The following is a 26,590-nucleotide window of genomic DNA, read 5'->3' on the forward strand; positions in this document are numbered from 1 at the left end:
TATACAAAGTCAAATGATAGATCTCATTTATATTTTTTTTCATAACAAAACAAAATAATTCATACAAAATTAAAGAGTGAGTTTCATTTATACCACTATTTTTCAAAATCAAAATCTGATTTTAAAATTTTACCTTGAAATCAAAAACAACATAAACCTCTTTGTGCGGTTTCACCCCTATACTTTCGAACTTGTCTGGATTGGTCCATGAACTTTTCTTTCTGTCTAGGATTGCCCCCTTTTGACTCTTGAGAATTTCATCTACATTACACTAGCCCTCAGGCACGTGCTTCGCACGTGCACGATTACTTTCAGGTGTTTGAGCCAAATATTGATTTAACAGTCCGAGTCATTTCTATCAAGCCTAGGAACAAACTTGATTATAACATTAAAAGTTCAAATCATTGCATCATTGAATTCCACATAGTAATAACCAAACTCATATGAATTGAACAAACTAAAGAACTTGTTAGACAGCAACGCGACCATCACGAGTTATTCATTACCATTAAGATGGCCACATTGTTGTCTAGCAATTTCTTTAGTTTGTTCAATTCATATGGGTTTGGTTATTAATACGTGGAATTCAATAATGCAATGATTTGGACCTTTAATCTTACAGTCGAGTTGTTCGTAGGCCTGATAGAAATGATTTGGACTGTTAAATCAATATCCGAGTTTGCTCAAACATCCAAAAGCAATCGCACGCAGTGTGAAGCGCGTGCGTGACGGCTAGTATTTATTGAAAAAAAAAAGAATTAGTCTCCAGTGACAATAAAATAACCCATCCTCCTCATGTTTTTCTTTGTCATTCGTGCACCATTGCCGAAGTTGATCAGCTGGGAAAAGATATATATATATATATATATATTTGTATAATAAAATATGCTTGGGCGAAATTGATCCGCTGCGGAATATTGACACTTTGCTCGTGCACAATTACTTACGCATTAGATTAAAAAGCTCAAGTGTTGATATAATGTTTTAAAGTATTGACCTATATTAACATTCATGTATGAAATAATCATAAAGCCACGCTTTGACCTATTACTGTAAGCTACTCTCGTTGATGTGAGTTTTTTCACTGTTTTGTAGAAATGTTTCGTGCAGGGCATAATTTAGAGTATGAGTTTAATAGTTCAATTGAGCACACTGTGAACTCTTTTATCGTTTTGAACGGAATAATGAACTATATTAGTAGTATTTGAGTACTTGATCAGATAACACCATGATGATTATTGAGTCATGAATGGATAAGAACTTCCATACATGATTTCGGAATCATCTCAAATAAGCAAAATTCATGTCTATGCGCAGAAATCATCTCGGATGAGCTAAACTCATCCTACTTCCATTCCACTGTAAACAAAAAGAGAAACATTTTTAAGGGCATTAAGACACATAAAATCCAAACCCAACAACAACAAAAAATGAAGCAACTTGAAACATCATCCATATAAATACAGTTATAATTCACAGCAAGGTTCTATCAGTTGGCGAGATGAAAAGGATACATGGAAATCTTCCCATTTCCCATGTATATGCCCCTTTGAAATCTTTTTCTTCCGCTTTCTTTTTCTCGGTTTTCTTCTACAGGAACAAAGGTTAGAATGTAATAATCACCTACATGCAAAATCATATTAATCTTATTCAGCAAAAAAAAAAAAAAAAAAACTATTGATCTTTTCCCCCCGAAATGACCTGTGATCATTGAAACTGAATATTTTTGCAGTGCTCCTATCCTTTGAGATGGCACATCATATCATCGACATTGGACACGCAGCGTTCTTCGTGACACAGCTCATCATCACTTCATTTCTCGTAGTACTGCGTAAGAGACCTTTTAACACGTAAGGTGCAGAAATAGGAAAAAAAAAAACGTATAAGCCACATTGGATGAGCGCAACTTTATTAGTAGAAAAGCAGTGCGTGCAGGTCTTTCCACTATATTTTTTGTGCTCTCATTCCATGAAGAAAGTTCAGAGTTATGCTAAGACAAAACAATATGGACTAAAATATGTATCTGCTGATTGATGAAGCATAAGAACAGTTGTTAAAGGCTATCAAAGTTGAACTTATGCAGAAAAGACTACTTGCCTTTGATAGGAAAAAAGGCAAAAGGGATCATATGCAATATGAGTGAAAATGTTTTTTAGCACATAGAACCTTCAGAAAGAAATGGAAGAATATTTACCGAAAGGTAGTGTACTGAAGCAACGGTGTCTTGCTGGTGTTGAAGATGCAGGTGGTGTTGTATGGGCAGTGGAAGGCTGCTGGAGGAGGCCAAAGATGTGAAGTTACTGTACTATCGCCTATCGGGAGGAGGCCAGCGGCTGCTGTGAGCGATGGGATCTCAAAAATTCTAGACACTAATTACTACCTGGAACGAATAAATGTTAAACTTTAGCACATAAAAAAAAATCGACAAATTACCTTGCAAAATACAGTAAATAAAATATCCCCAAATACCTTTATCCTCTCCACAGTTTAATAGCATTCCATTCTCTTCTTTGAACTGACCAGTTTCAAAGTAGATGTTAAAAATGCAAAAATTACAAAAAAAATTACAGATTAAGTACAACATAGTGAAGTTAATACGTGCAATAACAATAAAACAATGAAGACTTTTAGCAATAGAACGGGAATGCCAAATCACTCTGTAAATCGTTAGTTATTCTTCAGGCACTGAGACTCAGATATAGGGTTCAAAAGTTTGCCAATGATGTGATGTTTAATTACGCATCCGAGCAGCCCCAATTCACTAATCCATAATAGGTTATAGTTCGAAATTCAGTCGTGGAACTCCCAATCAACTCGTAAAAGAGACCACGTAGACAAAACTAATTAAGATAGCAAGCAGTCAATCTGAAGAGAATGCAAAGGATTAACCGTTTATGAGAGGGGGAAGTAACTGCAATGCAAGCGAGCACCCACAGACAGAAGTAGGAGATGGAGGCATCAGCCATACCGGGGAGCAGGATATCGAGGCTTCAGCAGCAGGAGATGGGAGGGGGAGGGCTAGCAGCGGGTGAGAGGAGTGCTGCACCGCTTCCCCCGATTACCTCTAGGGTCGAAACACCGATGCTAATTCGATAGGATTGACTAACGGTACACCAAGATCTTCAATTTCCCATTTCAATCAACAGCTTTACTGTTATCAACAACTAAGTCATACTCACACCAGTGACCGAACGATATGAATAGAGAAGAACACACCACGGATCCAATGCTTGAATTTTCTTTTTCCATTATATGGAAGGAAAGGGAAGTAGTTACACCTCTATACCCATAGTTTTGGCCCCAGAAAATTGGGGTGAGAAAACGAAAGAAAACCGAGAAAACTCACACCATCGGAAGCGTAGAATCAAACCTCACATCTTCCGTCCTAAATATACAGGGATAAAAGTAAAGAGCCGAGCATCACATCCTCTCCCGACTCGGATATGAATGAAAGGGGCTCGAAAGATTCTCCTAAAAAATCGGAGAATGTGCTAACAATAGAAGAACACATGGCAAATGAATTACAAAGGGATTGATTATACACAAAAGGTAGACGAGTGAATTCCACAGACTCAGAAAACACGGGAAGAGACCTGAGCAAAATGGCCGATCCCGTGATTGGCAATCGCTCTTCCTCTTTCACTGGGAAATCCCAGGGACCACGTTCAACTCGAGCGGTCTCAGGCATCCCTGGACGATTTCTTGGACGTTCCGGTTTCTCCTGCACACGTCTGACATCTCCTCTATAGGGACCATCAGGGAGTTAACATCAGCCCCAGAGGCTGCTTCAGACAAGGCCTGAAGGAATCTTGAGCGCTCCACCTCCGTCACCGCTGTTAACGGAATCAATGAGACACAACCCTTGGCCCATTCCAGCGCTTGGGCCCCGTATGCTCGAGTCAATGCCAGTAGAGCGTAAGTCACCTGAAATAAGAAGGCCTCAGGGTGAAAACACAAAATCGAACCCCGACTGTCGTAAACCTTTTCAAGTCCTCTGTTTAGTTTTGAGAAACAGTTCCAGTTTTCTATTTTCTTGCATCCACCTGTTCAAGTTTTGGAAACTTGTTTCCAGTTTTTCATGCTTCTAATGGAAAATACATTTCGGAGTGCAACTCCCAACTCATTCCCTGTTCTTCAAGAAAAGGAAAAAAGGAAAGGTGAAAATACAATGCATAGTTCTGGCTGAGCAACATAGCCTAAGCAGCCCCAAAGGCGATCGAACTTTCACAATAATCTAAGCCATACTATAGCTCTTGAATGTTATCACAAATTTATTTTTCAATATACTATTTATGTGCAAGGAAAGCTTTCGTAATCTTATGTGAGGACTAGATCTTACTGTCTCTAATCTCGAGCTGGGGAGTGCTCCAGCTAATGAAGCGATCAAAATTCTGGTGATGCAAGCTCCTCGTGGAATAATAATACTGTCTCTGATGGACAAATAATGTTCTGCTTTACCCGATTTTGCGAGATCAAATATGTCTGATAGGAAGGTCAATATGGAATTTGAGGCCTCTCTGCAAGCGGAAAGTAGATGTATGTTCATGATGCGAACTGATCATTAGATAAAAGAAATCAGCTATAAGGGATAGCTTCTGCATTTATATTGTCTCGATGAACAAACTTGATTATATAGATCCATCCCAAGTGAAAGGCTATATCCATCTCTTTTGGGCATGAAAAGTTTGCATAGTTCAGGACTTTTTTGTCTTATTATTTTAATTTTTCTTTCTAATACAAATAAATGACCTTGAGGTGTCATGACGATTTCAAGATTTACCTTTATGTTTAACTGTTACGGTAAAAGCTAAGTGCAACTCATCCCTTTAAGAAGTCAAGTGTGAGTGCAAGAGGGTGAAAGAGAAGACAAACCTGTGTTGTACGGTGATCCCAATAAGAGAGCAATCAACAAGAAATGGGAATACTTCAGATGGTATAAACAGTCGAGGACAATATCTAATGCACCGAGAAGCTAACAAAAAACAATCATCTGCTATATCTGGTCTTGCAGTAAATTCCTGTAAAAGAGAAACAGAAAAAAGTCATGCCAGTAAAAATAAAAATGGAATCAGTAGGAGAACAAATTCCGCGCTCAAGCTCATACCTTAATATTCGTAAGGAGGCAGGTGGTCTGCTTAAATAGCACTTCAATCAAGTTTTTCAAATAGCTTGAACAAGAAGGGTCGGAACCAAAAATCTGCGAGCAAATATGCATTTTTCCACCTCCAATGAGCTACAAACATTTTAAGTAAATACCAAGAAAAGTTTCAAGTGCAGAAGAAGGGCCAATTTACCTTAATTACTTCACTGGATAGATATAGAAAACAAGGTTGGTGGTGCTGCTGATATAGGCATTGGATTTCTTCCAGCATTGCTCCAATTGTAATCCCCATAAACCTCTTAGAAGTTCTTACCTAGAGAGAAAAATATGATTTTGCTAAAAGATTCAGTAGCAAATGTAAGCTTCGGTTTGCAAGTTAAATGGCCGCTCTTGATTCATTGAAGAGATGGATTTCCATCAAACAGCAAGTTGGGTGCCAATGCACATAGTCATTATGTATCACAAAATCAAAATGTATATGCTGCCAAAACAGAAATTCAATCCTCCAGTTTCGAGGGTTGGGATGTCAAATATTTTCAAGAAATCTACATAACTGGCAGATCACAGGTGGTACAAGCTTGGGCCATGGGGATAACCGACTTTAATGCAAAAAGAGATAGGCACATGCATACAAACAGGACAAAAGGCAAGGGCAAAACAAGTCTATTATAGTGGCACTTAGGAAGCAAATTGTAGACAAGCATGGCTCAGTGAACTCACAGCATATTTGCAAGCTCGACAAAGAGACTCCATCGTCCGCATGTCCCAAGCACGACTACATCAGATTTATTGGAAAACTTAAGATGATGGTGGAAAAATTAAGCTCAAAGAGAGAAATAGTTCAAAACGTGAGAAATTTGTGAATACTCACAGATCAAAAATGGCTTTGAAAACGGGCCACAGTCTATGAATAGCGTCGGCCACGGCTTCAGGATGATTAACGTATCTAGGAATTGTCAATAAAGCAAGGTTAGGAGTAGGGCACTTTACTGTATCACTAGCCATAAAGACAAAAAACTAATAATAGTAATAATAATAAGGTGGGGCAGGAAAGTGGGGAGAAAGGAGAGACAATATCTTGAGCTAACCTAAATATATAGGCTATCCGGTCGATATGAACTGTTAACTCTCGTGCAGGTTTCTTCTCCAAAGTTTCTGGACCTTGATTTATAACTTCCTGTTTGTTCAACATACGAAGTAAGGAGAGCTGAAGTAAAGGAGCGATAACTCAGAGAGGAAAACCAGAATTACAATCAAACCTGTAAAGGCGCCACAACAGGCAAGCACAATGCCTCTAGGGCTTTCTTTGCATGATCAGGAGGAAGCTCTGTTATGACCATGCTGCAAGAGTAAACATATGAATAAATCACAGACGACAAGATTATTTAAAAGGAAAAAGAAATCAATGCAATAGCTGGTAGTATACCTTAGTGCCTCAACTAGATGCAATGAATCCTCAGCGGAGACCTTGAATAGCCCTTCCCCGCTCACTGCTCTATGATATATATGAAACAGACCATCTAAACATCCACAGAGCTTCTTCCGACAATCTGCAACCAGTATAAATATATAGAATCTAATTCCTTGAAACATAGTGAAAAAATAAATTATAAAGTACAAGAAAACCATCACAGCAGAAACAGGGAGGACAAGAAAGAAGAGGTGGACATTTCAAGAGCTAGATTCAAGTTTATGGGAGGTAGGGAAGCAGCCTCAACATGAGAAAAGGAAATATTCGTCTCCCTCCATGTAATAAGGGACTATATTAATGACAGTTGCTATAACATCCAGTATCTGGCTATGCATTAATTAATGAGCAGACATGGTATGAAGTGAGCCACTTATATTCTACTGTTTAGCCCCTAATGACGGATAAATCTAAATGAAAATCAGATGACAAGAAAAAGAATATATGGTACCATCACAGATATGTCTGAATGCTAGAGCTGCAGCTGCTGCGGAATCTTCACATTTTCCCATCCCACTCATGAGAATGTCTATAAGTGAAGGCAAAATAGAGAGTTCACTTGATGCAGCATCCAGCCATTTTGAATATGCTCCAATTGTTAAGCACACTGAAATGTCATAGCAAGGACAGAGAGGCAACCAATGGAAAGGGAATCAGCTGTAGAATATCCTGGGACACCTATCCGCTTCTCAGATAGAAGAGAAACCACAACTGGGTATATACTAAAAGAACACTAGCCTGTTTGAAGTAGTTGAGGTTGCTGAGGAAGTTTTGGAAGCATTGCCATAATCTGAGCATGACAAACAGGATCACGTTAGAAATCATACACTCGATTAAACAACACCGGCCAAGATCACTTTTTTTTTATTAAAAAAAAAATAATCTGACAGACAATGCTATAATGATAAATCTTCTCATATCATGATATAGGAGCTCAAAGCACCGCAGCATAGTTAGCGTTAAAGTTGGCTCTTTCCCATCTTTTGTTTGAAGAGGTAATGTCAAAAGTATGCTATATTTAAGCCAAGAGCTAAATAAAATTGCATACGTTCTCCCCAGCAAAAGAATTACAAGCTGTGTGCATGTGCATCCTTGCAAGTTCAAGCATGTGGGAAGAATCATATCCTTATTAGTACATCATGTGCATGCTAAATTGTGTGTAAATGAAGACACTGACAAAAAGTGGGCCAACAACCTTGCCTCCTAATACCTTAAGAAAAGAAAACTATCCAACCCAAGGAAAATGTTGTGAACACGGTGCATATAAGAAAATTCTGAAAGGCCATTAATACCTGAGGCATAACTTCAGATTCAGCAACGGAAACATAATTCGATATTGCGCGGATGCAAAATAATGCTGCCTCAGCTGGACGCCACTCACTTTGTTCACCATTTCCATAACTTGCAACAGCCTTCAAGTTAGAAAGAAGAAAAGGTTATTCACTTTCTTTTTAAAGATTATCATACAATGTATTTAAAACAACAAATTTCAAGAAAACTCTTAAAGAGGGATCAAATTCCTACATTGCCACAAATTCTCCAATAGAAAAGAAAATAAAAACCATGAGCATCTATGGTTTTTATCAACAGAAAAGAAAATAAAAACCAAGGCAAATGTTTCAACTGAGTACCTCCATAAGCTTCACGTAAAGAATCTTAAGCGCAGTGTCACCACCCAAAACCGATGCAGCATCTATTAAAACATCCGCAACAGCTACCAACAATATAGATTGGATAAGAAACAGCTCAACACCAAATAGCATAAGTTATATTATATTGGGGGAAAAAATATATATATATAGTTGGATATATATAGCTCGTTAATTATGAGGCCACATGGAAAAGATCAAATCAACTACCACACTGGCCACTTCAACATACATACAAAGATTTTATTATGCCAAAGGTAACAAGAAAATTATAAGGTTCATGGCTTTGATATAACTGCATTTATTCTAGCATTGAATAGATAATGCTAAGAATTAAGAATGTCAACCAATTTTAACACTATTTGAAATTTTAAATTGAGCATGTATATTTGGGGAAGCATTCTTTCATTCGAAACCAATTCAATGCCTCAGAAACAACACAAGTCTAGTCCATCGGGAACATTTTGCAAAGACCAATAATGTGACGTGTTAGATAATATTGCAATTAGTAAAGATAAAACAATCATGCAACAAGGCCTCACTTTTTGGCTTCAGTGCAAGACAATCCACATAATAACGTAAATCATATGTGTTCCAATTATGATTGAAAGATTATAGAAATACCCTAATGGACAGAACAAAGATAATATAGTCATGGTAGTAACTAATAATGACATAAGCACGAGTCTCCAAACATCATTACCATATCTAGTCTGTTTAAATTCCTTGAGGTCTTCATGGGAAAGGTCTTGATAATCCTGGGGATATTGAACACGAAAACTGACCTGCAGACAGGAGCACTCTCTAAAGAAATTGGCTAATATCAAACACAATACCGAGTTTTTCTGAAAAATCATTATAATATACCAGCGCTACTGCAGCAACGAATAATGCCTAAATCATTATAATCTAAGCTGACTTTTTCCCCTTAAGACAGTAATCATACATAAAATCTGTTACAAATATTCTTCTGCAAAATCATCCCTTATGAAAAGACAATTACTTCAGGCAAATGACCAAACCCACCACAAATCCTAGGGCTCATGATAACATTAGACAAACAACTGAAAATTAATATAAAATCTGAACTTCATGGCAACCTGAAGTAGTATACACAGTAACTTCATCAGTAAGAAGTAATAATGTGACACTATTAAATCATGCAGCCTAAATACATTTGAACTAAGACATCTCTGAGAGTGAAAGCATGCTCAATGTGCAGGATATTTGACATTTCAGGCCGCACTTTATCATACTTCCAATCAAGAAGGCTCACCAAAGAAACGAGTGACTCATACGCTGGCCGAAAAATATGCAACCTGCGGTTCCTTTCAGCTTCAATGATGTTTCACTCCCAAATGAAACATAGGAATCCCTAATTTTAAATAAAAAAAGATTGTCCATGAGAATTCACCTAGCTCATGAACTAATAATCAAATAAAAAGAACAGATATACCCACAAAAAAAAAAATGCTCACCTTCTGGTCAACTTAACCTGAAGATTGTGCCAAAAATTGAATGTCATTGAAGCTATATAATATTCAGGGTGTGAAGCAACTTCCAACAGAGCATGCACTATAATCATTGATTCATCGGAGCCTGAAATTCGAAGAGTAAAAACCAAACAAAAACTACAAATTAGCAATTCAGAAGCCAGTCGTAGAGTAAAAGAAGATAAAGGCCACTCAAATGGATCATCAGGAAGACTTAACAATTTGAGAACCTGTACCACATACTGCCAGAAGAGATGCAACAATTTAATGCATAGATTAAATGGGAATATATACGTACCAGTTGCAATCAACTCGACATACGAATCTCCCATGTCGGCAAATAAGCGAGCAATGGCTTTCACATCTTCCTCATCCTGAAAGCACATTGAAGTAAACCAAAAGCTTCAGAGCAATGTTCTTTGCAAATATAGTACAAAATCTACTTTTACAACTGTTTCAGGTACTTCAGTATGAGCTAAGGGGACAAAAAAGAAAATGTTCGTTAAACAATCCAAAAAATTGTGTAATATTTCTTAAATATTATGAGAAGTCTCTGCACATTCATCAGAGAACATTATTGAACATCATTATAAGAAACCATCAGGGATTGCTTCACTAGTATCAGCTGTAATCTACAGGCTAACCTATCCATCAACAAATTCAGCATATATCATGTGACTAGCCAACAATTCTAATTCCGACTAGTTCCTTAGGCTGCCAGACTGAAATCTGGAAGGAAAAGGTTGGAATTTTAACAATCAATTACCTTCGAAGGATCTCTCAGCTGTGCTTTTAAACTCATTACTTGGGCACAATGACTTGAATTAGAGGCATATGAACCGGAACACCGCCAGAGCTTCCTGCTGTGGTGTAGTGTATCAATTCCGAAACAACTGCATACACAAGAAAATATTAGTTAAGAAACAAACATTTATAAAGATTATTTAACAATGCTCAGATAATCACAGTAATACTTTTAGAAAAGAAAGATCAAGCAGAATCTGCACCTAATTTTGCGAGCATTAAGAATATGCCCTAAGCAATTTCACAAAGTTATATTCAAGTCCAGAAGGAAATATTAACAGTGATCACATGTAACATATTACCAAGGAAATATCAACAATAATCACATTGAACATATGATCACTGGTATGCTAGAAATCATCAATAGATAAAATGATTCAACGATTAATCTAAAACCAAAAAAACCAATAAAAAATGAAGTACAGTTGTATAAATAGAAAAGAACTTTTAGATAGCAACTTGTCTTATTTACAATACCATTCACAGCTGCCTCAGATAGAAGCTCAGAATTCAAGCTAGATAGTGCTGTAAGCACCAAAGGGTGAGAAGCAAGGACCGATCCAGGGAGCCTGAAAGAGAGACAGCTCATATTAACTCCATAGTTGATGTATCTTCTGATTTTGGCAAGAGAATTAAACAAGAACTATTGACAAATCCTGAGAAAGTGTAAGAGTTTTGAGTCATAATTTCGTCAACATGCCAAGCAGCTCATTGAAAGATTGCGCTACCTGAAGAGAAACCTATACTGGTCAAACACACTTGTAAATTATCAATTTAACAGCTTATTCATAGAAAATATACTAAAGACTACCGACATAATGAGATGGAAAATAAAATACTAATCTATCAAGCCATTCTACGGATGGGGCCTAGCGAAGTTTAGGAGTTAGCTCCTTGTAAAAGGACTGGATTTGTAGTGCAGCAAGTGTGTGGATCTAGGAACCAAATGTTTTTCTAGGCGCAGTTCAGTGGTCAGGATGGAAGGGAGTGTGAAAGTCAAAGACAGAGCAGGTATGCATACCCATGCCTCAGTCGAAGCCAAGATGCAAAAGCCTCAAGCACCTGAAATATTAATGATGTAGATTTTTATTGAGCATGATCAAGACACGAGAATGCACAACAAAAATTTCTTCATAACCGGGGGGAGGAGCATACAAAAAGTTTCTCGTAAAAAAACACTTAAAGCTTGTGCACATTTTCTTTTAATCCAAAGACAAAAGCTTTCATCCATCTAATGATTAAGGCATCCAGGTTTCAGCCGTCACGAAGATCATTCCACATAGAAAGAAAGATTGTTCTGACAAATTTATTTTAAGCCCCTATATTGTTCTTAGGCTAAATTCCATCTAAAGGACTTCAATATTATCATCAACTATCATGCCAAATATAACCTCTTTTTAGAATACAAAAAAATATAAGATAACCAATAAACCAGACTTTAAGTTAAATTGACGTAGCAGATGTATTAGACATTAGTCAATCAGAAGCAGATATCGAACAATAAACAATAAAGTATCTCACCGGCTCTTTAAGTTCACCAATATTCAGACAAGCTGTTAAGATACTCAATGCAACTTCCATCTGAGAAGTCAGCTCCTTTTCAAATTGCCTGCGTCTTTCCGGACGAGCAGATATTTTGTAGTTGAAAACTTCCTAAAACAGTAAAATAAGCCACTAAGATCTTCCATGTCGACGTACATATGGGTGATAATTGCTTGCCCCGATATGAGAATCCAGCAAAAGCTTTGACGTAGAAGCAAGAGCAGATAAACTTTACGGAGAAAAAGCGTCCAAGACATGCGATTTAATATTGATAACCACATGGTTCACAATTAGTTTTTAGGGAAAAAGACAAAAACCCCCTTGTGGTTTGGGGTCAGGACGAATCTCACTATGTTCTTTTGTTTGGGACAATTAGCCCCTCTGTGGTTTGCTCCGTTAGACATAGCGGGTTACGACGTTAATTTTTTTTCCATTTTCGGTTCTCAATGTCTTTATCATTTTGGTTCTAAATCTTTTTCTTTTATCATTCATATCCTCAACTTTTCATTTTGTTTCATTTTATTTCTATAAAGAAAATCGAAAGGGAAGGAGGGGTCAGGGCAACCAATCGGCGACCTCGACCCCTCCACTGAGGTCGCCGGTACCCACAGAGGACGCCGGCGACCTCAGTGGAGGCGTTGTGGTTGCCGATTGGCAGCCCCAACCCCAAATTGACCGGGGACTCCGAGTCGGGTCGGAGTCGCGACTCGGAGGTCCCCGGTCGATTCGGGGTTGGAGCCGCCAATCGGCTACCCTGACCCCTCCACCGAGGTCGCCGGTACCCACGGAGGACACCGGCGACCTCGGTGGAGGGGTCGGGATCACCGATTGGCGGCCCCAACCTCTCCTTCTCTTTCGATTTTCTTTATAGGACTAAAATAAAATAAAATGGAAAGTTGAGAATAGGAATGATAAAAGAAAAAGATTTAGAACCAAAATAATTAAAAGGCTAAAGATTGAGGACTGAAAATGAAAAAAAATTAATGCCGTGACTAATTGTCCCAAACAAAAGAACATTGTGCGATTTGTCCCGACCCCAAACCACAAAGGGGGTTTTTGTATTTTTCCCTAGTTTTTAATAAACCGAGAACAAAATTGTTGGAAATGTATAGCAGCAATAGATTGATTACTATTCTCAACCACACTCAATCTCTCTTGAGTATGCACAAGTTCATATTGCCTCCACTCGAGAATCACTAAGATGCACTAACTAAATAATTGAACAGCGTCCCCATGTTATCCAAAAATGGAGGGCATCACTGAGATATCTCAAGGAAAGCACAGTTGTACCTCTGGCAATACTGTAAGTAGTTCCAAAAATCCCGGCACGAATTCAGGATGTGAATTCATTTCATCCCGTAGCCAATTCACAATACCACCATCTCCCCAATCATCTGCAGGAACATGTACAGCCAAGGCAGCCACCGCAATGCTAATCTACAAGGCCAGCCAGATATTCGACTTCAATATTTTCTTTACGACATGAAATTATATGAGAAGAAAATAATTAAATGAAGTACCTGAGTTCTGACTTTAGGAGGGCCTTTATGAAACTTTTTCAATAAGGTCTGCATCCAAAACATAAGCACAATCCAACACAGATATTAGCAATATGTTTGTTTATAAAATCAAACTTTAATTTACTTTTCCCTCAATTCAATAACACAATCATTATTTTTTTATCTTTTCCTTTAAATTCTCTCTCATACCTTTTCTTATCTATTATTACAATTAATTTTTCAATACTAAATTCTCTTAACTATTCAACACTTTTTCCTCAGTTCAACGACACAATCATTACTTTTTTATCTTGTTCTTCGAATCCTCTCACATACTTTTCCCAACTACTTTTGACTTCATCTCCTCAAATCAAATTAAATCAAACTTAATTTCGTTACCAAACGCAATATAGGCGACTCACCCAAATGTTTGGGGATGATCTATTGTTATCTACACAACTATTTCAAGAAAGACATAATACACCGCTACATGGCAATTGGCATATTTTCTTTCATATAGGATGACAAAAAGGTGGAGAAAATCTATTCACTGCCAGCTTGTCAACCAGAATCAGGAATAAGTCCAAGCACTAACCCCGAAAGCATTAAAATCAACCTTGCTATAGCAGCATTAACTATATCAGCATAAATCCAAAAAATGATTTATACAGTGGCAAGAACACAATGAAGTACATATCACTTACATTTAATGAATCTCTCAGTGGGCGAAAAGCTTCAGAAGGAAGTTCTTCAAAATCTCGCTGTACCTATCAAATCATAAAAAAAGGAACTGATAATTCAAAAGTATAGGAAACGATCCAGTGTATAACAGATAGCATCACCGATGTGGTATTTTAGAGGCATCTTAAAACTGGAAGAACCAAGCTCCACTAATCGATTTAAAGAGAAGAATATTACCTTGCTTCTCAGGGTCTGTGAACAGAATATTAAGGTCTCCAAATTGCTAGTTGCATCATGGAGCAAGTTATCAGCAACCTAGGCAGAAGATCAGAGTCAAACCTCCAAAGGTAAATTAACATGAACCTACTAAAAATCAACTGGAGGAACAAAAGACAAAATCATGAACATAAGTTAGCACATGAAAGAAACTAAACACAATCTACGTTAATCAGCACATACATAAACAAAGAAATGGAATCTGAAATTCCCCCGAATATAGCAAAGCACGATGCATGTTGCACATACAATGACATAGATAACTAATAAGTCCCAGTTGAAAATCACAGACTAAGCTGTCTTAATGAAGCTAGTATTGCCATCAAATCAGTAGAACCTCAGCGAGTTGTAAATACGAGCAAGATCCAGAGTTTTCCATCCCATGTCCTATTCAAAGCCACTCGTATTCTGGAGCCTACAATAACTCAAGTGTCTCCTGATGAATATCAAGCACCATTTTCGCTACCAATAGATTAACCCCTGAACTACTTACTGGCTCATACGACTAATCAAGGGATCGGTCCAGCATCTAAAATCAATTCTACCATGTGAAGCCCAACTCAGCACACCTGCTTGAGAGTGAATGACAGTTATCCATCATCAGACTGAGATGAGCTGAAAATCCAAACCCGATCCATAGCTCAATCAATGTCGATAACTAGACTCTAACCGACTGAAGCCAATCCAACTAGCTCGATTCCACTGAGATAGGAAAAGACCAGCACATCCAATGCCAGATACCCCGGAGCACTCCACGCACCGATCAAAGGAGTGCCTGAAATTCAAATTTCGCCTAATGCCGAGCACCAACCTCATAGCAACCGAAGCCAGCTCACCAAATAGCTTCCACCAACAACTCAAATAGCGAGCGCATCGAATCTGGAGCAACTCCAGGGCACTTCACGAATCGATAGTATTACCTGCCAAGCGTCGATAGTGCGCTGGAATTCCTGGAGCCACCGATCGGCCTGCGCCCGGGTGCCGTCATCAGGATGATGGTAGAGCGCGTTGAGGGCCTCCTTCACAGTGTTCTGGAGCTCCATGGACATCAAACCGAACTCGATTTCGCACATAAAACAATCGACCTGTGTACGTATCTCCTCGCTTTGATTGATAGTACAGTACACCTGTGTGTCGCCGGTATGGCCTGTATCTCAATATCTGAATCTCCGATTCCCCCAATCCAAAATTCGATTGTAGGGTTTTTGGCGCCCCCGTAGAGAGAGAAAGCAGATAGAGAGAGAGAGGGAGGGGGCTTTTTGGGGCTTTTTCTCCTTCAAATCGTTTGATGGTGGTGATGAAGACGAAATGGTGACCTGAGGGTTTACACTGAATTAACTCAAACTTTAACGCAAACACACACCATAATAAAAATATATATTTTTCAAGTCGAAAATTTCAATTATAACTTTATTTAAACATAATTATTTATTATTTTTCATAATCAAAATTAAAATTATTTTAGGCTCTAAAATCAAACGCATCGTACGTCTGATCTGTTTTCCCTTTTCTTTTTTTTACGAGCGTTCCATTTTTTGAAGTTCCGGGGTGGGGCTGTGATCACCTGCAGTCGACCCTTCCATACTCGCTTTGTTTGATTGGTTGGCAGGCCACGGTCCTTTGGGCCTCCCCTTTTGTTTGGTGGCCCAAGCCATGGGAAATGGGCCGAACCTCGAAATCTTCTGAGCCCATCATAAGATCCCGGGCCCACCCACCCAAGCACACCGAGAGATCACGGAGAAATTTTGCTTTCTACTCCCTGAGGTCTTCACTAGTGATGAATTAGCTCTCTATACATCACAAAATTTTCGCCCTAAACATTTCACATTCGATTCACTCAGCATCCTCGGTTAAGATGCATTCGCCGATTCACATAGTGAACTCTAGTTCTAACCCCAAGTTTCATACGCTCCGTTTGGTTTCACAATTAAAATCATAAAAATTTTAATTTTAACTTTAACTCAACACACTACACAATAAAAATACACATTTCCAAAATCAAGAATTTTAACTTTAACTTTATCTCAACACACTACACAATCATTTGTCCTTTTCCACAATCAAAATTAAAGTTACTTTAACTCTGAAACCAAATGCACCAATAGTATTTCAAAAGAGTAAATGCATCCTGCACAAGATCCATGAATTGTGATGCTCATTTTTTTCTGCTTAGATTAGGTTAAAATATTTTTTTTTGAGTTAGATCCAATATGATAGCATTTTGAAAATTAAAAACTTTGCATATATCAAATAGGTAGATTGGATATATCTTCAAATTGTGCAATATCCAATTTGTGTCATGAAATTTTCCTTTCAATCCTTTAACCAACTAGTGACTACATTTTCAAGTCTCTTTCTAAGTCCGAAACTCGTGTAATCTATCCATAAGGTTCATATGTATCAGCACATAAGCTCCTTCATTCCGCGGCATCCCATTGTTCTGCCCATTTCCTAGAATTTGGTGCAAAGTGGGGAGCATTGTGGATCAAGTGTAAAACTTTAGGGACACAAATTTGGTAATGAGAAAAGATTCAGGATGACCATGCAACATAATGAAAATTTAGGGCCGGAAAAGAAAATCACGTAACGCCATTGACGTGCGTGAAGTTACAAAACGGAGTCACGGACACAGCAGAGCTTTCCATACTTCCCTTCGCTCCACACCGCCGAGCTGAGCTGAGCGGCCGACGGCCATGGCTTCTCCGGAGGCCAAATCCCATGCACCGAACATCTGCATAACTGAAGAGTGGTCAGAGGCCGCCGAGTCCATCGCTTTCGGCTCTGCCGCTTCGCCGCCGCCGATCACCTTGGTGTGCGGTCCCAAAAATTCCGGCAAGACCACCTTCTCCCGCCACCTCGTCAACGTTCTCCTTCAGAGGTTATTAGTTAGTTAACTTCCACTGTCCTCCCTTCGTCCTTATTCGCGTACACCATGCTGAACATCCTGTAAATTCCATTTACCGACCTGCTTAATTTAGCACATATAATTTGTGGATTGCTATTAGTCAAGTACGCAATTCACTGCTTTCGAATCTGTATCATGTCTGAAGTTTCAATCTTTTAACTTGGCTGTTATTGAGTTCGTTAATTTCATGCTTGAAGACAGTGGACATGTTCACTTTGATAGCTGGGAATCCGTAGGATCATAAAAATAGCCTTTTTGATATCTACATTTCTGCTCTGAAAGTTACTCAGAGATTCGGAGTGATATAGTGCTCAGCCTGTATATGAGGAACCATAACTTTACTTAATTTACAGTCGGTATTTGCTGCTTAGATGTGTGATGCACATTTTTTGGCTTCGCAACTCATTGTTTAAATAATTTAGTAGTCACTGCAGCAATATTTTCTTTAAATTTGGCTGCTCGGTCCGATACATGTGGCTTTTTAACTTACAGAATTTGTTGCTGAGATGTGGATTAATCTGAAGTCATAGAATTTGAAGTATATTCGCATTCTCTCTTATCGAACTCATCATTAGATGTGTTCCTTCTTTAATCTGGGGAAGAAGATCGATGTTTCTTTACCTGTCCTCATCTGTTATAATTTCTATGCGTCAAAGAACATTTGCCCCTTTCTGCTGCAGGTATAAAAAAGTGGCATTTTTGGATACTGATGTTGGGCAAACAGAGTTTACACCCCCAGGAATTCTATCTCTGTGCATAATTGATAAGCCAATTCCAGGTATATATTCTAGCAGTCCGTTAACAAAATCTTTTTCTTGTTCTTTTCTTTGAGCATGCCTAGCCTGCATTTTAATGCAGAGTTTGTTTCTCTTCTTGCTTCATGAGTAATAGCGTTTTATGTTTGTGTCTTTGAAAAACAGATTTGACAATTCTATGCATGAAGACACCAGAAAGGTACTTATCATATGACTGTGTTGCTGCTCTTAGCATTTACATAAATAGACATAGGGTTTTCAGTGCAGCTCATAAGAAATTGTTCATTTATTTATTAGTGTATCAATGTTGAGGACAAGATTTATCTTTTCTTGTTTCCAAGCAGAAGACACTTTCCCTTGCATTATCAGGCACGAGCTGCTTCTGCATAAATTGAGTTTGGCTTCTCTGTCAAGTGATCTATATTTTGTGGGCAATTCAAAAGACCAAAGATGCTTGAGTGGTAATGGTGTGGCACAATGGAAATTCTTGTGAACTAGTAGTCTGGAGTAAAACTTGTGTGGCATGAAGAGGGTGATCCAAACCAATGATTTTGTAGGTTTTTTTTTTACGGATTTTGAATCTTTAATGAGCAGAATGTTGAATTGATACCATAGCTGTATATAGGTTATATGTTTTATAGGCACCATCCTTTTTGTCTGGTCAGAGATAATATATTGCAAGAGAAATCTATCTCAAGGAATGTGTGTTTTTGTTGTTTTCAGATGCTTTTTCTTTGGGGATACCAGTTCAAATAGGGACCCAAGAAAGTACTTGAAGTGCATATCTGCGCTCTACAATTACTACAGAGAGGAGTTGCGCAAGTTAAAAGGCAGCAAAAACACTATAATTGAGCTGCCTCTTGTTGTTAACACACCTGGCTGGGTGAAAGGCATGTCTCAATATGTATCTTGCATTTCCTCATGCTCTTCTTTGGAGAGCACGTTATCTTTTTCTCATTTTACATGTTCACTAATGCATGGTCCCAAATTCATTTCTTTTACAGGCACTGGTTATGAAGTGTTAGTGAAGATGATAAATTATGTTTCTCCTACGCATGTCGTTAAGATAAGGATACCTGCAGAGAATAAGAATTTGCCAGCTGGAGCTTTCTGGTTGGAAGGGGGTTGCAGTCATTCATCTTTACTGGAGATCAAGTCGGTTCGTTATGACACCTTGAATAGATCGTAAGTTCTTATCTTCATCAACATCTGTTGCGAATTTTCAGTTTAGTTGTGCAAATCAGGTCCCTCACATTTGAACTCTTTGACGTATGTGTTGTCTGATGAAACAATTTGATGCAAACGTCTTTACATGATTGAGTTACTTATCTCAATAAAGAAGATACAAAATAATTTTATAAATTAAAGTTCTGTTCTATGCTTCTCCTGTGGCTCTGTACATGCTTTGGCGAGGATTATAATGATGATGTTGATGTCTGAGACTGTGTATAATATTTCTTTGTTTTAACTATCTAATGTAGGGAGTGTTCCTTCTCCTTTCCCTTCCCCTTCTTTAAACACCAATTTATATCCTTAACAGAGAAAGCTGTCATCCACCACAGAAAAAGATCCATATCCAAGGAATTCCTGGTTTGGGCTGATGAAGCAATGTCTCTAAATCCGTTATCACACTGCATAATCTTTTCCTGTCGAAGGGAATTCCACCAATGCATACAGGCATTTCCCAAGATAAAAAATCTGAGAGCTTTTTTTCTTTACTTCTTAGCAAATCATTTTCAAAATTTCTTTGTACTGTCTTTATAAAGTAGGATTTCCTCCCTTGATTTGACAGACCTTATAGACTCTGGTTCTGCTTTCCAGTGACTTGGAAGTGTAGTTGGATTTTGTAAATCTATCATGTTGAATGGTTCTCATAAATAATATGGATATATATCTATATTTAAGAAAATGAAGGTTGGATGCCCTCATTATTGATGTATTGGTTCAGATTTGTTGTTACTCCAATTTTTCAAGCAAGTGTTAGAGTCAAAGTTGCCAAAAGTTCTGGAAATTGTGGTGCTTATAGAATCTGGTCTGCTTTTCTCCCAGGATTCTTCTACAGAAATCTGCTGCACTGTTGCGAGATTTGAAGGTGATGGCTTATTTCCGACAGTGCTTCCCTAGTTCCTCAAACCTAACCAGAAACAAGGACCTTGCCCGAGCATTAGCTGCTCTCCCTCCTTACGAAGTTCCAATATCAAGTGTACAAATCAGGCATCTATATTGCCAGGTCAGTTGAAAAAGAGGGGTGATTGGGACAAGTAATTGGAAAATTTTGCATAGTCCAGTTTCTCAGTCTATCTCACCTTGTGATCGTGGATCAAGATACATTTCATAGGAACAATATTAACAAATAAAGAGAACTATAGAATTAGAAGTTTTCACAATTCTTTTATTGCTGTCCATAGAAAAATTGAGATGTGATATCTTTTCCTTTTCTGGTTATAATTTTGTCAGGTCCCCACTACTGAAGTATTTTATAGTCTGAATGCTAGCATTGTTGGCCTAGGAGTCAGCTCTGAAGAGTCTCCAGATTTACCTCTGTGTGTCGGGCTTGGTAAGTTACTATATTTGCATGTTTACTGCATAGAACAGGCAGTTACATGGTAGGCTTTAGCTCCTCGGATTCATTTAGTTTTATGCTCTTATCCACATTGGCCTGACGGGTCGCTTTATACTATTTTATGTGTGTTAACGATGTCTTTGCCTTGTGATATATTTTTGGTGGCATTAAGTCAGACCTGTGATCGCATAATGCAACCAAGCGTTTACAGAAAGGTATTCTTGAAAAATAAAGCTGTCTGGTCTTGTGGGAAATTATAGCCTGCCATTACTGTCTCATTTCTTGTTTATGGTTTGGTGAAATTATATTGGGTACAAGCAAAACAGCTGGCTTCATCAAGTGTTGTCAATATGATCACAAATACTTTAATCCAATTTGCACTACTTTAATCTATTTAAATGGCAATTTAAATGGATTTTGTTCTACCTTATCTTCTCTCTAACTCATCATTATTGAACAGGAATTGTGAGAGGCATAGACCTATTCAAAGGATTGCTTTATGTTATTACTCCGGTTCCACCAAGGATTTTGGAGCGGGTTGATATATTGCTGCAGGGTTTCATCCAGATACCTCAGGGTTTCTTGCAGGTACCGAATCTTTCCGACTTCAATACTTGTTTATACAAGAATACGTGACGGACAGGATATTTTCGTAATAGATAGCATGTACACTTTTGGCTAGAGCAATAATAGATTCGTATCCAATCTGAGTGTATGCTTTAGAAGCGGAGATCATCCGTGTGGAAGAGTCTTTTGTGTGCTCCCACTGAAGTTTGTCTCTGACTTCTGACTTTATCGGTGATTCTTTTACAGGCCCAAGGATGCATTTCTCCCTACATGGCCACAAACGTGCTGCCCATATGTTAGCCGATGCCAAGAATTGCTGTCCATTGATTACTGACTAGACAAAGTACTGCAGACAAGGCCTCTCATCCTTTTCTTTTGTTTTGTTTTTTTTTTTGGCCACTGCCTCTCTTCCCTGAAGAAAACAAATACTTGCCAACTGCCATAGATTAATCATAAGATATAATACCAGCTGGAGTTTCTTCCTCCCAAGTAGTGGAGTACAATTTATTCCTAAGAATTCCGAATACAATCTTTTCGAATCAATACTTTTGATAATTACCATTAGTTTTATGCCCTTATCCACATTGGCCTTCATAGACGGGTCGCTTTGATATTATCTGCACGTTCAATGCTGAAGATTTGATGTCAGGATGTGATTAAAATTGGAGTAGAGATTTCCTTTTCTTTTCATAGGAAGCAGATTTTTTTAATTTTATTTTTTTTGGTCCTGAATTTGAAACTCTTGAAAGTGATGGAAGTAAACGGTGCCGTCTTGGGTTGGAGATGAACGTTCCATGACAGACCGTTAATATAGTTGAAGGCATCTCTATTTATAGGTAAAAAAAGGTTGACCCACTAAACTTCTTTGAAACCTTAATTGAATCAAAACCAACCTCAATCTCTCCAGCGGCAGCTCTGTTCTCTCTCCCTCTCTTCTATCTCCTTTACTCGGACGGAATCCGCCCGACAAAACAACCAGAAACATGCAGGGAAAAGGGTCATGATCTTGGTCCGGGTCATGATCTCCGATCTCGCACATTCCCAACCTCTCTAGCCCTCTTGTTCTTGGCCAGATCGGTTGTCTTTGAACTCTTTGATGGCGAAGCGGTCATTCAAGTCCTTTGTCGAGCAGGAGCTCGGGAAGTTCCCCCTGTTTGTAATCAATGCCGTCCTCGAGTGGATCCTCATCGTTATCTTATTCATCGACGGGTTCCTCGCCTTCGTGGCCAATGAGTTCTCCAAGTTCTTTGATATGCGAGTCCCGTGCCTCCTCTGCACGAGGATAGACCATGTCCTCGTCCGAAGAAGAAACCCCGACTTCTACTACAACGAGTCTGTGTGCGAGGCCCACAAGAAGGCCGTCTCCTCCCTCGCCTACTGCCATGTCCACAAGAAGCTCTCTGATATCAAGAAGATGTGTGAGGGCTGCCTCCTCTCCTTCGCTACGGAAAAGGAATCCGACTGCGATACTTACAAATCTCTCGTTGGGATTCTTCATAAGGATCTAGATTGTTTTGTTCAGGACGACTCCCATATTCATTTGGCGCTGCCCACCTCGAAGAAAGCTGGGGATTCTTCTTCCGTGCATTCCGAGAAGGATGTGGCAAGTGACCAGAGATGTTCTTGCTGTGGGGAGCCATTGAAGGCGAAGTTCTCTTCTTCCAACCCAAAGGGAGGGAGTTCACAAAAACCGGGAAAGAGCACGAGCCCGATTTCACAGGCTCCAGCTCCATCCCCTCGAGGACCACTCACGACTTTGAAGAATGGTGATGGCCCGAATCTGATGTTGCCACATATTAGATACACCGAGCTCAAGTTCATGTCCGACAACGATGGTGAAATTCAGGATGACGATAGTGCATTCAATGGGATAGTTCCCGAAAATCAAGGTACGTAGTTTAGTATTCGAAAAAAAACTAATGTACTGTTCTGGGAAACCAGAAAGATTATGGAAATGGCGAAAAGATGCGTATATTAAATTTCAAACCAACAACATGTCCTGTAAAGTGCGTTATGTCGTAAAGTCGTAATGTAAAGCTTACGAGGAATCTCTTCGAAGAAACACCTATGGTTACTTTGTTTCGATGGATTGTTTGACAGGTAAGGAAGACACCAAAGCTGCTTCGGTTCCTCTGCTTACGGATGCAGATGAGATCAATGAGGCTTTAAAGACCCCGACCTTCTCCCGGGGGAACAAGTTTTTTGGAATTCCACTGAGCGACTCCGCAAATACGAGCCCAAAGTGGTCCAACCGGACCCTGAGGAGGTCCCCGCTCGAGAAGATGGAGTTCGCCTCCCAAGAGTCCATTGACATAAATGCTGCTTCTAACGATCCGGAGAACTATTCCATCGTGAACCACTTGAAGAGGCAAGTTCGACTGGATCGTAAGTCCCTCATGGCACTCTACATGGAGCTCGATGAAGAGAGGAGCGCATCGGCGGTTGCGGCTAATAACGCCATGGCTATGATCACGAGGCTGCAGGCCGAGAAAGCTGCAGTTCAGATGGAGGCTTTGCAGTACCAGAGGATGATGGAGGAGCAGGCGGAGTATGATCAGGAAGCTCTTCAGGAGACGAACAATTTGCTCGCAAAGAGAGAAGAGGAGATAAAGCTTTAGAGGCTGAGCTCGAGGCTTACCGGAAGAAGTATGGCTGCTTGCAGGAGGAAGATTACGAGCCCTGCAAGGTCAATGTGGACGAGGAGGAGTATGAGGATATGGAGCCTCCTCAATCATATTCTTTCTTCAATGGAGGATCCGAATGCGACAGCCACCTAACAGCTCGCACACAGATCATTCCAAAAATCATCGGGAAGAGGACATAGGTAAAGTAGGAAGAAAAATGCTTTCCTCGTTAGACCAAACAAAGTGAGTTAAATCGTTCATCAGCTTTTGCAGATAACGGATTCAAGGATCATCCCGATGAGAACCATTGCAGTGGAGATGAAGTGACTGGACTTCGGGAGTGACATGCTTTAATCTCCGCAGAGGCCTTCATGGACACATAACCGGATGACAATGAGTTGCCTCTAGATACTTCATTCCGATGGTACTGCCAATGCTTGAATCGCCCCTTTCTCATCTAAAGTTACACATCTATTCCTTTGACCCATTTTCTTGTCCGCCTTCTTCCGTTAGGATGTATATAGACTTTACTCTTTCATCGCCCTCTGCTCCTTTTGGTGCTCTGGAAATGCATACAAGGGTCTGGAACCGCCCATTCAAGCGAATAAGAGAAATCCGAAGGCTCCGTTGTAACTTTGAATTTGTGAATTAAAAGACTAAAAGTTTTGTGTTATTTATACCATTGTATCAGCAAATACTCAGAATCAGTTTTTCCATTTTACACTCTCTTGATCCATATTTAGTTGAATCGATAGTGACTGAATCATGTAAAGATATTCATACTGCCGCCTCTGTTATCAGTATTGGTAGTTCATGATTATCGATAGGAAAAAGATAGTTGTATTCGTAGAGAACCCTGATGGTTTGTATGTAAGAGGTTCCGAGTCTTGTTTCCGTTCACAATATGTTCTGCAGAATTTTCTTGAGAGAATGATCTCACATGTTCCTGACCATTCCATCCTGGATTGCATATTTCACGGCTTCCTGTGGCTTCCTTTTCTCCATTACTGCAATTATTTGTAATCCAACGGTAAAACATGTCGGGTTATGCCAACTTTGGAGCTCACTTTCCTGACAAAGAGCACAACCTATCTCATAACTGCACGAGTGCACAGGTTGCTGTAGACTTACTGGTATTATTACTGTGATTGGCTGGTAAAAGTTACTGGATATAAGATAAGATCGCCGCTGCAGAAGATGTCATCGTTTTTGCATGCAACTTCTAATTTCTTGCAAGTTGGTCATTCAGGAAAAAAGAAAATTCCGATGCTTTTGGATTGCTATGAAGACCTTTCTTCACTTGGCCTCAAAAATCAAGAATTGAGATGAGACTAATTCATCCACCGCCACAAGTGGCTACTCCAAAGTTAACAAGCTTAAGGTAGGAGACTGAGTCCCGAGTTTAAGGATCCTGGACGGAAGCTATACAAAAGTCGGGATCCCAAGATTTTGCAGTTCCTGAAAATCAATCGAACAGTATGAGTGGCAGTTGTGTCCGATCATGATAAGGAGTACTGTTTATCCTTCTATTGGCCGCGCGCAAGAAAATTTGGTGTTCCTGGCCGAAGGAGCTGAAAGAACCAGATTTCCTTCATCCATTCCCGGGATTATTCGAGATAACTTCCTCTGCAAATCAGATTAGTCGTGTTGCTGACTTGACTTTGTCAATCTTGACAATAAGAAACATTACTGATGTCCTTTCGCTCTCACCAACTCACCCTTCCACATTCGGACTTTTTGATTTCCTGTCCCTTTCATGGCTTTCCTAATTCTCCTGGCGGCTAACTACCCCTCTGGAAAAAACCAGTATTTAACAGGCCGAATCCCTCGGATACCTTAATCCTGGAAGCCATGGCAACTTCTCCGAGCTCAGTCTTTTACCCAGTTCTGTTCCTTTTCCTTGTCGCACCTTGCTATGCAGCCGACCCTGATCCATTACAGGACTTCTGCGTCGCCGACCTCAATTCCTCTGCCTCTGTCAATGGCTTCCCCTGCAAACCCAGCTCCGAGGTAACCTCCAGCGACTTCTTCTTTGACGGGTTCACAAAGGAAGGCAACGTGAGCAATGTTTTTGGGTTGAGGGTTACATCAGCAAATGTTCTCTCGTTCCCAGGGCTAAACACGCTAGGGATGTCAATGAACCGAGTCGAATTTGCACCAGGAGGGCTCAACTCTCTCTCACTCCCACCCTCGTGCCACCGAGTTGGGTGTGGTCGTGCAGGGGAAGCTCCTCGTGGGGTTAGTGACGACGAGCAACGTGTTCTACTCGAAGGAGGTTGGTCCTGGCGAGTTGTTCGTGATTCCTAGAGGACTGGTTCACTTCCAGAGGAATATTGGAGAAGGGAAGGCACTGTCCTTCACTGCCTTCAATAGCCAGTTGCCTGGAGCTGTGTTCACTGCTCCTACTCTGTTTGCTGCAACTCCCACAGTTCCTAATGAGGTCTTAACCCAAGCTTTCCAAGTCGATGAGAATGTGGTAAATCAGATCAAATCGAAGTTCGGTACTTGAAGTACACGATCGGCATGAAGTCAATTTTTCTTTTTATCTGTTTCATTTGTGTACGTGGAACAAGCAATAATGTTCAAATTCATTAGAATTTAACGAGTACAGCAAATAATACAGCAGCGCAATAATATTCTTCTGGTAATCAACCGATGATTGT

The 26,590-nt window shown here is 39.5% G+C and overlaps 3 protein-coding genes, 1 long non-coding RNA gene and 1 pseudogene across 6 annotated transcripts; 4 read left to right on the forward strand and 1 right to left on the reverse strand.

The window, feature by feature from the left end:
- Positions 1-3,222: 3,222 nt before the first annotated feature.
- Positions 3,223-15,837, reverse strand: LOC116214277 (transportin MOS14-like). Its single transcript, XM_031549662.1, is given in 29 exon segments — positions 3,223-3,924; positions 4,340-4,517; positions 4,873-5,018; positions 5,105-5,197; positions 5,295-5,414; positions 5,822-5,876; positions 5,973-6,047; positions 6,190-6,278; positions 6,361-6,442; positions 6,528-6,651; positions 7,021-7,176; positions 7,308-7,359; positions 7,862-7,981; positions 8,201-8,283; positions 8,922-9,003; positions 9,495-9,562; positions 9,565-9,593; positions 9,697-9,817; positions 10,010-10,085; positions 10,478-10,518; positions 10,521-10,604; positions 10,993-11,084; positions 11,537-11,577; positions 12,037-12,168; positions 13,348-13,494; positions 13,578-13,625; positions 14,261-14,323; positions 14,475-14,552; positions 15,434-15,837. Coding segments are annotated over 29 exon segments (2,913 nt in total). The 5' UTR covers positions 15,587-15,837; the 3' UTR covers positions 3,223-3,639.
- A 1,297-nt stretch (positions 15,838-17,134) lies between these two features.
- On the forward strand, positions 17,135-21,881 carry LOC116215589 (polynucleotide 5'-hydroxyl-kinase NOL9-like). 3 transcript variants are annotated; one of them, XR_004158501.1, is made up of 10 exons: positions 17,135-17,391; positions 18,099-18,196; positions 18,339-18,372; positions 18,897-19,063; positions 19,178-19,358; positions 20,223-20,403; positions 20,631-20,730; positions 20,909-20,951; positions 21,197-21,324; positions 21,550-21,881. XR_004158501.1 is itself a non-coding variant. In XM_031551349.1 (9 exons), the coding sequence occupies exons 1-9, from the start codon at positions 17,207-17,209 to the stop codon at positions 21,601-21,603; spliced, it is 1,128 nt and encodes a 375-aa protein (XP_031407209.1). In that variant the 5' UTR covers positions 17,136-17,206; the 3' UTR covers positions 21,604-21,881. The 3 variants fall into 3 exon arrangements, 1 of the variants encoding a protein (XP_031407209.1); XR_004158502.1 differs by having other exon boundaries at positions 20,913-20,951; XM_031551349.1 differs by lacking the exon at positions 20,909-20,951 and having other exon boundaries at positions 17,136-17,391.
- Positions 21,882-22,073: 192 nt separating this feature from the next.
- On the forward strand, positions 22,074-24,070 carry LOC116213574 (probable myosin-binding protein 5; the record flags this gene model as incomplete). The annotated part of the gene is given in 3 exon segments (XM_031548581.1): positions 22,074-23,192; positions 23,404-23,913; positions 23,916-24,070. Coding segments are annotated over 3 exon segments (1,458 nt in total), but the record flags the coding sequence as incomplete, so codon positions are not given.
- Positions 24,071-24,072: 2 nt separating this feature from the next.
- On the forward strand, positions 24,073-24,643 carry LOC116213236. Its single transcript, XR_004158027.1, has 2 exons — positions 24,073-24,127; positions 24,201-24,643. It is a non-coding gene; the product is annotated as an uncharacterized LOC116213236 (long non-coding RNA).
- A 1,105-nt stretch (positions 24,644-25,748) lies between these two features.
- LOC116214743 lies at positions 25,749-26,563 on the forward strand (annotated as a pseudogene).
- The last annotated feature ends 27 nt before the right edge of the window (positions 26,564-26,590 follow it).

Source organism: Punica granatum, chromosome 7, assembly GCF_007655135.1.
Source record: "Punica granatum isolate Tunisia-2019 chromosome 7, ASM765513v2, whole genome shotgun sequence".
NCBI classification, from domain to species: domain Eukaryota; kingdom Viridiplantae; phylum Streptophyta; class Magnoliopsida; order Myrtales; family Lythraceae; genus Punica; species Punica granatum.

Bases quoted from the DNA above. Each gene is read 5' to 3' on its own strand.
- LOC116215589 (XM_031551349.1), top strand. From the start codon at position 17,207: ATGGCTTCTCCGGAGGCCAAATCCCATGCACCGAACATCTGCATAACT. The intron at 18,373-18,896 runs GTACTTATCATA...TGTTGTTTTCAG, and splicing joins TGCATGAAGACACCAGAAAG to ATGCTTTTTCTTTGGGGATA. The intron at 19,359-20,222 runs GTAAGTTCTTAT...CTTTTCTCCCAG, and splicing joins TATGACACCTTGAATAGATC to GATTCTTCTACAGAAATCTG.